Source organism: Lithobates pipiens, unplaced genomic scaffold (genome assembly GCF_037356315.1).
Source record: "Lithobates pipiens isolate NorthernLeopardFrog02 unplaced genomic scaffold, aLitPip1_a1.2 Scaffold_8, whole genome shotgun sequence".
NCBI classification, from domain to species: domain Eukaryota; kingdom Metazoa; phylum Chordata; class Amphibia; order Anura; family Ranidae; genus Lithobates; species Lithobates pipiens.
The window spans coordinates 40,525,648-40,539,617 of NW_027507903.1; the positions used below are offsets into that span (position 1 = coordinate 40,525,648).

The 13,970-nt window shown below is 42.6% G+C and overlaps 1 protein-coding gene across 1 annotated transcript in view; it reads right to left on the minus strand.

Annotated features, from left to right (window-relative positions):
* Positions 1 to 13,970, minus strand: part of RLBP1 (retinaldehyde binding protein 1) — a 117,106-nt gene that overhangs the window by 13,994 nt on the left and 89,142 nt on the right. Inside the window, exon 5 of the mRNA XM_077469733.1 lies at positions 5,661 to 5,839. Coding sequence (XP_077325859.1) covers positions 5,661 to 5,839 — 179 coding nt within the window. The remainder of the gene's footprint in view (positions 1 to 5,660; positions 5,840 to 13,970) is intronic.

The window sequence follows — 13,970 nt, forward strand, 5'->3', positions numbered from 1 at the left end:
CTCTCCATTGGGTATGGGTTGTAGCTAAGCCCACTGAAAGATGTGGTATCTTACTCTGAGCACGCATAGAACAAGCAGCTATGAAGTTGGCTGCATCAGCACGTAGACTAGGCCACCGGAATTGTTGGGAAATAGCCCAAATAAGTTGATTCTTCCCTGGATGACCAGAAACCTTGGGAGAATGGTAAGTCTGGAGCATGGCAGTGTGGAAACTGTCAGGGACAAAGCAGCGGTCACAAAGTTTCTCAGGAGGCAAGAATTCTGTCACCCAAACGTGAAGTGAGACTGGTACGAACCGTAGCCACAATACGATCGGGAGGTATCAAAGAAACAGGAACCGATTCCATCTTGAAAGTGGAGGAAAGCGGTCACGACAATGCATCATCCCTTACATTCTTAGTACCGGGTAAGAATGAGACTATGTAATTGAAGCTTGACAAGAAAAGAGCCCATCATGCCCTTCTGGGAGAGAGGCGTTTAGCCTCAGACAAGAATTTGAGATTCTTATGGTCAGCCAGAATAAGAACCAGCACAATGGTACCTTCGAGGAGGTGCCTCCATTAAGGGCTAAAATCATCACTAACAACTCTCTGTACCCAATCTCATAATTGCACTCTGCGGGAGACAATTTCTGGCAAAAGAAGCCACAAGGAGGCATAGCGCTCTCAGAGGTAGGACGTTGAGACAGTAGGTCACGAACTCCAGTCTCAAATGTGTCACTTTCAAGGATGAAAGGTACCGTAGAATCAGGATGTACCAATACAGGAGTAGAATCAAAGGCAGCCTTGAGACTCTCAAAGGCATTAATGGAATCTGGAGACCAATTCTGTGGGTTGCTTTCCTTTCTGGTCATATCATTTAGGGGTTTGACCAGAGATTAGAAATTACGAATAAACTTCCAATAATAATAATTGGCAAAGCCAAGAAAACATTGCAATGGACGTAAACCCATGGGTCGAGGCCATTGTAGAACTACCGAAAGTTTCTCTGGATCCATCGAAAAACCAGCAGTGGAAATGACATGGAATTTAACCTGTTCATGATGAAAGTCGCACTTCTTCAATTTACAATACAGGTTATTATCTCTCAGCCTCTGAAGCACACGGCAGACATCTGTGTGGTAGCTCTCTATGGACTTGTAAAATATGAGAATATCGTTGAGATAAACCACCACATAAAGCTGCAACAAATCCCAGAGGACATCGTTAATAAATACCTGGAAAAATGCCTGGGCATTGCAAATACCAAACAGCATTACAAGGTATTCGTAGTGGTCTGTTCTTGTATTAAATGCAGTTTTCCATTTATCACCCTCCATGAGAGATTGTATGCCCCTCTCAAATAAAGCTTTGTGAAAACCGTTGCTGCCTTGAGGCGGTCAAATAACTGCGTAATCAAAGTAATCGGATAAGCATTCTTAATCGTGAAGCGATTGAGACTGCTTTAATCAATACAAGATCTCCGTTCACCACTCTTCTTTTTCACAAAGAAGAAACCAGCAGGGAATGAGGATTTACGGATAAATACTCAGTGCATCAGCAACATACTCCTCCATGGCTTTGTCCCCCGAGACAGACAAAGGGTAAATCCGGCCACGAGGGGATATGGCACCAGGTTGAAGGTCAACTGGGCAATCCTACATCCGGTGTGGAGGCAAACTACCGGCTTGGCCTTTGTCAAAGACATCGCTAAATTTGCAGTACTTCTCCGGCAGGGAGGAGAGTGAAGAGGTGCACAAGACCTTAGCAACTTTCTGAAAACATGTCTTCCTGCATTGTGGTGACCAGGAAAGAACCTCAGCACAAACCCAATCAAGAGCTATGTGTTCCTCTGCAACCAAAGGTAACCAATAACCACTGGGAAATGAGATGAGGAAATTATTTGGAATTGGATTATCTCATAGTGAAAAGCCCCTAAGGCCGTGGCCAATGGAGCAGTCTCATGAGTCACATGGGCAGGCTGTAGAGGTCTCCCATCAATAGCCTCAATGGCAAGTGGAGTGGCATGAAGCTGCAGTGGAATTGAGTGCTTAGATACAAAGACACCATCTATAAACAGGCCTGCAGCCCCAGAGTCTATTAGAGCCTCTATCTTGATGAACGACTCCAGACCAAGAAAGGGTAACCGGAACCAGGGGCTTATCCTTCTGGATAACTGGGGACATAACAATGCCACCTAACGTCTGTCCCCTATAGGACCTCAGGTGCAAGTGTTTCCTGGATGGGTAGGATCAAGACTTCAGGAAGTGGCCTGCCTGGCAACAATAAAGGCCTGTTGAAAAATGGTGCCGCTGGACAAGATGGATTGCCCCACATGCAACTCCAGCAGCACTGCTTTGGATTGACCCGGTGCGACTGTTAAATTGGTGCCTGCACACTGCTAGGTTCACTTTATGATGTTGGTTGCCCGGGATGGCCACCTTACAGTATAGTCTGAGGTTTGGCCGGAAATGAGAAGGGGGAGGGTAACGGGCAGAAGCCAGACTTTTACATGGGGGAAGCCAGGAATGACCAGGGAGTCACCAGACCAGATGTTGAGGTGTATATATTACATATACAGTGCCTTGAAAAACTATTCATACCCCTTGAAATTTTTCACATTTTGTCATGTTACAACCAAAAACATAAATGTATTTTATGTGATAGACCAACACAAAGTGGCACATAATTGTGAAGTGGAAGGAAAATGATAAATGTTTTTCATTTTTATTTTTTTGCAAATAAATATTTGAAAAGTGTGGCGTGCATTTGTATTCAGTCCCCCTGAGACAATACTTTGTAGAACCACCTTTTATTGTAATTGCAGCTGCAAGTCTTTTTGAGGATGTCTCTACCAGCCTTGCACATCTACAATGACATTTCTGCTCATTCTTCTTTGCAAAATAGCTCAAGCTCTGTTAGATTGCATGGAGAGCATCTGTGAATGGCAATTTTCAAATCTTGCCACAGATTCTCAATTTAGTTTAGGTCTGGACTTTGGGCATTTTCTAACACATGAATATGCTTTGATCTAAACCAGAGGTCTCCAAACTGCATCCCTTTTTCTTGCCTTTATCTGGCCCTTGGAGCATTATTCAATCCACTGACAGCAACGTGGCATAATTCTTGTAGCTGACACCAACTATGGGGCATGACTCCCATTGACATCAAAAGGGTACAGTTCCTTCCATTGAGACCAATGATGGGGCACAATTCCTTTCATTGACACCAATGATGGGGCACAAATCCTTCCACTGACACCAATGATGGGACTCTAGTCCTCCCACGGCATTCCAAGACATTTTCTACTTGTGCAGGGAGACTGGTCTCATCTACCATTGGCCCTAGTCGAGCCCCCCTAAAGTGAACAGTAAACTGGCCCTTTGTTTAGAAAGTTTGGAGATCCCTGATCTAAACCATTCCATTGTAGCTCTGGCTGTATGTTTAGGGATGTTGTCCTGCTGAAAGGTAAACCTCTGCCTTAGTCTCAATTCTTTTGCAGACTCTAAAAGGTTTTCTTCTAAGATTGGCCTGTAATTTGGCTCCATCCATCTTCCCATCAAATCTGACCAGCTTCTCTGTTTCTGCTGAAGAAAAGTATCCCCACAACATGATGTGTTTCACTGTGGGGATAGTGTGTTCAGGGTGATGTGCAGTGTTAGTTTTCCGCCACACATTGTGTTTTGATTTTAGGCCAAAAGGTTAAATTTTGGTCTCAGCTGACCAGAGCACCTTCTTCCACATGTTTGCTGTATCCCCCACATGGCTTCTTGCAAATTGCAAATGGGACTTTTTATGGCTTTCTTTCAACATTGACTTTCTTCTTGCCACTCTTCCATAAAGGCCAGATTTGTGGAGTGCACGACTAATAGTTGGACAGATTCTCCCACCTGAGCTGTGAATCCCTGCAGCTCCTCCAGAGTTACTATGGGCCTCTTGGCTGCTTCTCTGATTAATGCTCTCCTTGCCCAGCCTGTCAGTTTAGGTGGACGGCTATGTCTTGGTAGGTTTGCAGTTGTGCCATACTTTTTCCATTTTTGGATGATGGATTGGTGATGGTGCTCTGTGAGATGTCCAAAGCTTGAGATATTTTTCTATAACCTAACCCTGCTTTAAACTTCTTCACCACTTTATCCCTGACCTGTCTGGTGTGCTTCTTGGCCTTCATTATGCTGTTTGTTCACTAAGAAACCTCTGAGGGCTTCACAGAACAGCTGTATTTATACTGAGATTAAATTACACACAGGTGGACTCACTTTACTAATTAGGTGACTTCTGAAGGCAGTTGGTTCCAATAGATTTTAGTTACGGGTATCGGAGTAAAGATGGCTGAATACAAATGCACGCCACACTTTTTACATATTTATTTGTAAAAAAAAAAATTAAAACCATTTATCATTTTCCTTTCGCTTGAAAATTATGTGCCACTTTGTGTTGTCTATTACATGAAACCCCAATAAAATATATTTATGTTTTGGTTTGTAATATGACAAAATATGGAAAATATCAAGGGGTATGAATAATTTTTCAAGGCAATGTAGTTCCCAATTTTTGGTATTAGTTAGAGGAATAGCTCCCCATCATTGGTGTCAGTGTGAGGAATAGTTCCCCATCATTGGTGTCAGTGTGAGGAATAGTTCCCCATCATTGGTGTCAGTGGAACGACTAGTGCCCCATTGTGGGTGTCAGTGGGAGGGATAGTGACTCATCGTTGATGTCAGAGGAATAATTTATGTCAGAGGATGGATTGGTGTCCCAAGGGCCTGGGTGAAGGCAAACAAAGGGCCGCATCTGTCCCACGGCCGCAGTTTGGAGACCACTGCTCTACCATTAACTAAAAAAAAAAAAGCTTGGGTTGTCAATGGGTCTTGCAATTTTATTAAAACTACTAAGGGAAAAGAACCTGCTCCAGGGGAGACATCTGAATTCCACTGCTGATCAGTAATCAGTATAGTAATATATGAAAACGTCAATCTCCAAAATACAATTTTAAATACAGCCTTGGAATATACAGGTCATAAATGCATTTCACAAAAGAAAATAAATCTAACTTTATTGAAGTGGTTACAGATGGGCTTTAATCAATAAATGCATTCAGGTTAATTTTGAAGGAAAATTTTAAAACGGCTATAACCATGGCAACCAATGGGAAAATTAAAAAACAACTAATGATCTGCTATTTCTTAACTAACCAGTTTAAAGCTGAACTCCAAGTTCAAAAATGTATTTTTAAATGTATTTCTCTAAAGTCACAAAGGATTTAAATCCAATTTGTGTGTGCCAAATGCCTTTCAAAAGCATTGGTTGAAATTGGTTGACTCAATAACAGCAAGACCAAACCCAGATATTTTCTAGCAGTGACATCATCACTGTACTGTACATAGACTGCTGGCAGCAGAGCTGTGGGAGGGACCCAAAAGCTCCACCCACTAGAAATTCCCTACGGAAATCTACAGGAGTGGGCAGAGACAAGACCAGTCTCCCTGCACAAGGAGAGAGAGCAGCAATGATTGGTCTTTATTACAGGAAGCTGGATGGATCTGGAAGAAATAAACAAAGTAAACCAAGATTCAACTACTGATGTACATGCCAGGACATTTGCTTATTCCTGAGTTCAGCTTTAAGTCTATTAAATTAATAATTCAGTTTGCCCCTTTTGTTATAGTTTACAGTCAGACAAACCTCATCAAATGTGATCTCCTCATAGTCCCAGTTCTCAATGTTAAAAAGAAGAATGACTCTTCCATTCTTGTCTCTACTGGTCAGAATTCCTGGATATCCAGCGTCTATTGTGCTCCGTACTGCCTCTGGGGTCAGGTTTTCAAACAGCTCTGGATATTGTTGACGGAAGCTGACGTAACCTGCATGAAAGATTATTGGTAAGTAGTCAGTATGGCCTCTAGGTGACCAAGTGTGGTAGTTGAGCTTTAAGCACTGAATCTAATATGGGGCAGAACAACAGACTGGTGCCTGTGTAAAGTACTGACAAAAATGTTCTTCGATCTACAAAGAAATTCTTGAAAGATCTCCCATCTGGGATGAGAACACAGAAACCTGCATGTGCTTTGGGTCATGTAAGGCTTTCCTGGTGGGTGAATTATTGGAGGATATTATTTCACATTGCTTATTGAGCGTCTATATAGGCTTTAGGAAGATGTGCCTGTTCTCAAGGGTGGGTAGATATTGGCCTGTCTCTGGCCAGTCTAAAGCTGGTCTTACACCAGTAGAATTTCTTTCAACATTTTTTCTCAAATGTGTGTTTGATTTTCCAAGAGTTAGTGGGGTCAACTTGACGTTGTTTTTTTTTTTTTTTTTTGACCATAGTGATGAGAAAATTGGAAGGATCAGAATGGTAATCCTTTTGTTGAACAAATGCAACTCTAACTGTGAAGTGTGGATTCCATTTGGGAACAATTGCAATGCACATGTATAATACATCTGGCATTCCATTCAAGAAGCAGTTCTGGACAAAATATTAAGGGTTGTCAAACAAAATTGGTTGACTCAATAACAGCAAGATCAAATGCTCTGAGGAAAGAGCTTTCAGAATTTCCATATGAACATTCAAACAAAATTCTACTGGTGTATGGCCAGGTTCAATGACGATTGCTTAGGCCAGATTCACATACGTGCGGCCACAGGTTCGTGCCTGGGGTCCGGTGCTGTTCAGGTACAAATTTGTGCCTGTATTTGCACCTGAACCGGACCCAAAGACCAACAGGACTCTTTTTGAATGCAGAGTGTGGTCGGTAGAGAGCCAGTCGCACACGTCTGTCATGCTAATTGGATACGGGAAAACCTGCATCCAATTTGCATGTGTGTGAACCCAGCCTAAATCTTATTTTAACCTCTAGATGGAAACAATTGTCTTTATATACAAACAAATCAGTTTATTCTTTAAATTATCACTATGTATCATCACTGATCAACACTAACTGAATTTAAAGTGTAGCTAAAGCCAATTTAGTGAGAAATGTTTTTTTATTTTTTTTTACTTTTTACCATATATTAGAGCAGCACAATTAATCGTTAAAAAATCGTGATCTCGATTCAACCCCTCTGACGATCTCTATTGCAGAGTTTGCCAATTCTTTCATATAACTGGAGACTTCATATAAGTGGGAGAGACTTATCTGCTCACTCAGCTGTCAAAAGAAAACATCTGGGCAGTCTGTCAAGTTTTTAACATGAAACATTGTAACTAATGCCTCATACACGCGATCAAACAAAACGGCGGACTAAGAAAGTATTTTTGCACTCCAATCTGTCCGCCGGACTCGCATTTCGGCGGACAATCTGGCCGTGTGTGTGCCAGTCTGCTGTACTTTTGAAATTAACTGACTTTTCCCACCCGGAGAAAAGTCCGCTCATTTTGAGCGCGTCTCCAGGTAGTCCGGGCCAGCAAAGGAGGCATCGCTGGCCCTGTCACCTGGTATGGACTTAAAGGGGAACCCCTATGCCGAAAAATCGGCGTGGGGGTACCCCCAGGTCCATATCCGACCCTTATCCGGGCACGCTACCCGGCCAGCCAGGACAGGGGGTGGGGATGAGCGAGCGCCCCCCCTCCTGAGCCATACCAGGAGGGGGGCTGCCTTGGGGAAGGGGGGGCCGCGCGGCCCCCCCACCCCAAAGCACCTTGTCCCCATGTTGATGAGGACAAGGGCCTCTTCCCGATAACCCTGGCTGTTGGTTATCGGGGTCTGCGGGCGGGGGGCTTCTCAGAATCCGGGAGCCCCCCCACCCTATGTGAATGAGTATGGGGTACAACGTACCCCTACCCATTCACCTGTGAAAAAAATGTTAAAAAAAAAAACACAACACACAAGGGTTAAAATAGTTTATTGCACAGCTCCGGGGGTCTTCTTCCGTCTTCGGGGGTCTTCTCTTCGGACTCCTCCGCTATCTTCTGCTAGCTCTTTTACTAGCGGAGGAGCCCGGCTTTCTTCTTCGCCGCCGCCCTCTTCTTCTGACTTCGGGGGTCTTGTCCCCCCTCTTCGGTTCTTGCCAGGCCACCGCGCCTTCTTCAAAATTGTATATCCAAATCAAGAACGGCGCTGTTCCCACCTATACAGTTCCACTAGGGTGTATCTAAAGAGTATTGAATCTCTGCGCATTCTTCTAGCTCTTTTACAAGCGGTGGCCCGGTCTTCTGTCGCTGTCTTCTGTTCTTCTCTTCCTCTGTTATTCTCTTCTGGAGATGTTGCCCCGTCGCTGCCTTCGGTCACAGTGGCAGGGACGCGGCGCGCGGCGACTTATATAGGGACATCGCCGGATGACGTCCCCACCCATTATGATGTCACAGTCCCAGGGGATGCTGAGACTGTGACATCATAATGGGCGGGGACATCATCCGGCGAAGTCCTTATATAAGTTGCCACGCGCAAGAATCACCTGTGCGCATGTGCCGCTGCAGTCAGTGGCTCATTGCAAGGGTACGGTTTAAGAGATTTTTTTTTTTTTACCTACAGGTAAGCCTTATTATACTCTTACCTGTAGGTAAAAGTAAAAAAATAGACTATACAACCACTTTAAGTTAAAATCAATATTTTTTGCTAGAAAATTACTTGGAACCCCCAAACATTATATATATTTTAACAGAGACACTAGGGAATAAAATGTCAATTGCTGCAATATTTTGTCACACTGTATTTGCCCAGTGGTCTTTCAAATGCAATTTTTGGGGAAAAAATACACTTCAATGAATAAAAAAAAAAAACGGTAAAGTTAGCCCAATTTTTTTTTGTTTTAAATGTGAAAGATGATTTTACGCTGCAAGAAACATGAGAGAATCGCGATCTATCTTCAAAGCAAAAAAATTTTGATTCTCATTTTAGCCAGAATTGTTCAGCTCTATTATATATGTCCCATTGGGTAGAATTACCTTGAATTCCTATTTTCTATTTTCTTTCATTTTCATATATTACACCAGAATGTTGATACCATCAGCCAGATCCAGTGGTGGCTGGTATTTTTTTGGGGGGGCAAACACTCCCCCTTGGCGGCCGGTGGCACCTCAACCCCACCCCTGTCTGCCGTTCGGTCTGCCACTTACCCCATCTATGTGGCAGGCATCGGGCATCAGCTCCTGTGTCCTTTCCTCCATCATGGTGGCCGTGCATCTCCTCTCCTCCTAGGTGTCCAATAGGATTGCCTGTCCTTTCAGCCAATCAAAACCCGCTTCCTGATTGGCTGGGAGGAGGATCAGTGAATATTAATTTGCTATTGTAACACACCTGGGTGGGGCCTGTTTGCATTCTCTGTGCCCCGAGCCCACCCTATTTTGAAGCATATTAGAGCCTGTGGCTCTAATCAGGTGCTTCCAAAAAACACCCGACCCCCTTTGGAATGGATTGCAAGGGGCTGGATGCATGGATGGGGGAGGGGGGGGGGCACCTGTGCAACCAGATGGCCAGATCATTATATTGGAGACCATGCACTATACAGCTGTGGCCAAAAGTTTTGAGAGTGACACAAATATTGGTTTTCACAAAGTCTGCTGTTTCAGTGTTTTTAGTTCTTTTTGCCAGATGTTACTGTGGTATACCGAGGTATAATTACAAGCATTTCATAAGTGTCAAAGGCTTTTATTGACCATTACATTAGGTTTATGCAAAGAGCAAATATTCTCATTGTTGTCCCTTCTTTTTCAAGACCTCTGCAATTCGTCCTGGCATGCTGTCAATCAACTTCTGGACTTCTAAAACACATCCTGACTGATGGCAGCCCATTCTTGCATAATCAATGCTTGGAATTTGTCAGGATTTGTGGGTTCAGCTGCCTCTTGAGGACTGTCAACAAGTTCTTAATAGGATTAAGGTATGGGGAGTTTCCTGTCCATGGACCCAAAATGTTGATGTTTTGTTCCCCATGCCTCTTAGTTATAATTTTTGCCTTATGACAAGGTGCTCCATCGTGCTGGAAAATGCATTGTTTGTCACCAAACTGTTCTTGAATGGTTGGGAGAAGTTTCTCCCGGTGGATGTTTTTCTACCATTCTTTAGTCATGGCTGTGTGCTTAGGAAAAATTGTGAGTAAGCCCATGAATGGCCAGAGGATGCTTTACTGTTGGCATGACACATTACTGATGGTAGCGCTCACCTTTTCTTCTCTGGACAAGGTTTTTTTTCCAGATGCCCCAAACATTCAGAAAGGGGATTCATCAGAGAAAATGACTTTACCCCAGTCCTTAGCAGTCCAATCCCTGTGCCTTTTGCACAATACCAATCTGTCCCTGATGTTTTTCCTGGAGAGAAATGGCTTCTTTGCTGCCCTTCTTGACGCCAGGCCATCCTCAAAAAGTCTTCTCCTCACTGTGCGTGCCGATGTACTCACACCTGCCTGCTGCCATTCCTGAGCAAGCTGTGCACTGGTGGTGCCCCAATCCAGGAGCTGAATCAACTGTAGGAGACGGTCCTGGTGATTGCTGGAACTTCTTGGGCGCCCTGAAGCTTTCTTCACAAATGCAGTGGAAATGTTTTTTAATGGAATAAGTTGATTTTCATGGCAAAGAGGAACTTGGCAACTAATTGCAATTCATCTGTTCACTCTTCAAAGCATTCTGCAGTATATGCAAATTGGCATCATAAAAACTGAGGCAGCAGACTTTGTGAAAATTATTATTTGTTTCATTGTGCTTCTAATGGGGTTACAGATTTCAGCACAATATTCTCAGAGTGCCCCCCAGCTGACAGGCATGTTATTATTTCTAACAAGGGTCATCTATGTGTCAATGATAATTTCTTGGAAGTAAAGTTAATAGTAACTGTCTACTCCCCCATGCTTACCCCACCACTCTGCTTCCTGAGAGCCCTACTACCCGTGTGGTAGAGCAATAATATAATGGAAGCAACGGAAATGATTTCTGAATGAGGAAATCCTTGTGAAGTTGGTTACAAGATGGTAAATGTCTAGTTTTTTTTTTTAGCCTTGTGTTTGGTTAGTAAGGGGAACCTTTGGTCCCAGTACTCAGAGGGGGATGTATAGCTCCCACAAAGCACACATCTCGCAGTCTGTATGGAGAGACTGTGTCCTGCTACTGCCACTTATATAGTGAGCTCTTTATATTCACTGAGCCAGCTTCTGTTTTATTATGTCTAATTCACAAGATCTGTACATAACGGTTCCTCTGGGTTTTCAACGTTAAGACCTCGTTTTTAGAAAGTTCCAACTTTTCAAGGAAAGCCATTCAGAAAGCCGTTACTTTAATGGAACCGTTAAATGTCTCAAATGCTTTGATGACTCGACTACTTTTTATAAAGAATTTAATTTATTATGGTGTTTAGATATACTTCCCATTCCTGATCTGCCGTTGGTATGAAAGTTGACGTGAAGGCTGCTTAAGTTCATAAAATATTTTTTTCTTTTTTTCATTTATGACATTTTCCAGCTGGTAGAGAAGAGTTTTATTAAATGATCCAGCCAGCAGAGTTATGGCAGAGTTATTATTTCCATAGAGTGCTGTGTGTTCTGCCTAATGAAGTCACGTTATATGAAAATTAGATGTAAATAAAACAGGTGGTTTCTTTTACTTTTATTAAGATGGCAGTGTTCCAAGATGGAATTTCTGTGTAGCTAAATGAATAGTATAGTTCTCTGCATTTGGGAAATACAGTCATAACCTATTTTTTATTTTATTGCACAATCTTGTTTCCAGGAGAATTTGAGGCACAATAAAAAAATAAAAAAAAGGTCATACATATGTAAAGTTCATAGCAATTCACCGGTGTCTGCTTACTATTTTTGCAAACATAATTTTGGAGAAAAGAATAAAGGTAATATATTATTGTATTAAACTCTTTTTTATTCTCTGCACCATAATTCCATACTTACATCAGTTGCTATTTTTCTTTCTTCTAAGACCCCATGCACACTGGGCTTAAAAATGGCCTGTTTTACATGTATTTGACATTTTTTTCTGCCTGTGAACATGTTAGCCTGTGGGGTAGATTTAGGCCCCTTTCAGCGGTAAAGCGCAGATATTTTTATCGACGCTTTACCGTCAATTTTGCGCTGAGAAAGGGTTAAAAACCAGCCGCGAAAGGGTTAGAACCACCGCAAAGCTCTGCTTTGATTTCAGTGGGCAGGAGCAGTTTAGGAGCAGTATATACACCGCTCCTTCACCACTCCAAAAATGCTGCTAGCAGGACTTTTTTTTAGCGTCCTGCCAGCGCACTGCTCCAGTGTGAAAGCCCTCTGGGCTTTCAGATTGGAGAGACAGCAGCGACTCTATCAGGGCGCTTTGCAGTCGCTATTTTTAGCGCTGTAGCGCCTGCAAAGCACCCCAGTGTGAAAGGGGTCTAACCAGGGCCGCTGATCAAGGGGCCCCGTACAGCCTACCTGACGGGACCCCCTTCAGCTTCACCCTGGCCCGCCCCTGGTTCCTCCTTTAGCCCCACCCATTGCCCCTCCCCAGACCCCGCCTTGAAACAAAGTGTAGGTTTGTCTACAAGTGATATTTGTTTTTCTCCAGCCAGTTATAGGTTTGATTATCCAAAAGAAATACTGTTTTCAGATGAGAACATACCTCTTTAATATCTATATGTAATACATAATAAGTATTGGCAGGGTATTGCAGAGTATTGGCAGGGTATGTATTGCAGAGTATTGGCAGGGTATGTATTGCAGAGTATTGGCAGGGTAAGTATTGCAGAGTATTGGCAGGGTAAGTATTGCAGAGTATTGGCAGGGTAAGTATTGCAGAGTATTGGCAGGGTAAGTATTGCAGAGTATTGGCAGGGTAAGTATTGCAGAGTATTGGCAGGGTAAGTATTGCAGAATATTGGCAGGGTAAGTATTGCAGAGTATTGGCAGGGTAAGTATTGCAGAGTATTGGCAGGGTAAGTATTGCAGAGTATTGGCAGGGTAAGTATTGCAGAGTATTGGCAGGGTAAGTATTGCAGAGTATTGGCAGGGTAAGTATTGCAGAGTATTGGCAGGATAAGTATTGCAGAGTATTGGCAGGGTAAGTATTGCAGAGTATTGGCAGGGTAAGTATTGCAGAGTATTGGCAGGGTAAGTATTGCAGAGTATTGGCAGGGTAAGTATTGCAGAGTATTGGCAGGGTATGTATTGCAGAGTATTGGCAGGGTATGTATATGGATTTGGTGCGGGGGATGGGATGATCGGTGGCTGGAGAATAATTTGTTTATTTTTTTTACATGAAAATTTACTTTGCTGTTCAGGTTTCCCAGGCCCCCCTGCTGGTCAGGCCCGGTACAGCAGGGCCAGTTGTACTGACCTATCAGCGGCCCTGGGTCTAACTAAAACTGGAGAGGGCAAAATTTGGTGCAGCTCTGCAGAGAAAACCAATCAGTTTCCAGATTTGATAAAGCTAAATTGAATAAGCTTTTAGAAGCTGAATACTACCATGTACAGCTGCACCAGATTCAGAGTGCTCAAGTTTTCTTACATCTACTACCTCTTTGTGTCCATGTATGCATAGGTATTTACAAGCGTATTAGAAGAGGATCATTGCAGGCAGAAAATAAAAACCATCACCAGCACATATAAGAGAGGAGCTTTTGGGCAGAAAAAGTGCAGAATGCGAATAAACGCTAAAGGCTCTTAGGCACATTTGTGTGATAATGCATTCTATTGGCCATAATAATTTAATACTCTGGGTAGGGTTGTCCCGATACCACTTAAGACCGAGTACTGATTCATTTTTTTCAAGTACTCGCCGATATCGATACTTTTTTTTTTAATGTCATGTCACAGTGGCACTAATATGCAGCACTGATGACACGTGCACTGTGTCAGTAATTTTTATTTTTATTTTACAAATGTCATTTTTTACAATCATTTTTTTAAATAATTTTTTTTACCATTTCTTTTATTTTTTTATTTTTTTATAATGCTTTCTTCTTTCTTTTCTTTTTTTTTTTTTTGAGGAGGAGTGGATGGTGTCAGTGTGTTTTTTTTTTATTGAATTTTTTTATTATTTTTACAATTTAACCTCTTAACCTTTAATACAATTCTTTTTTATTTTTATTA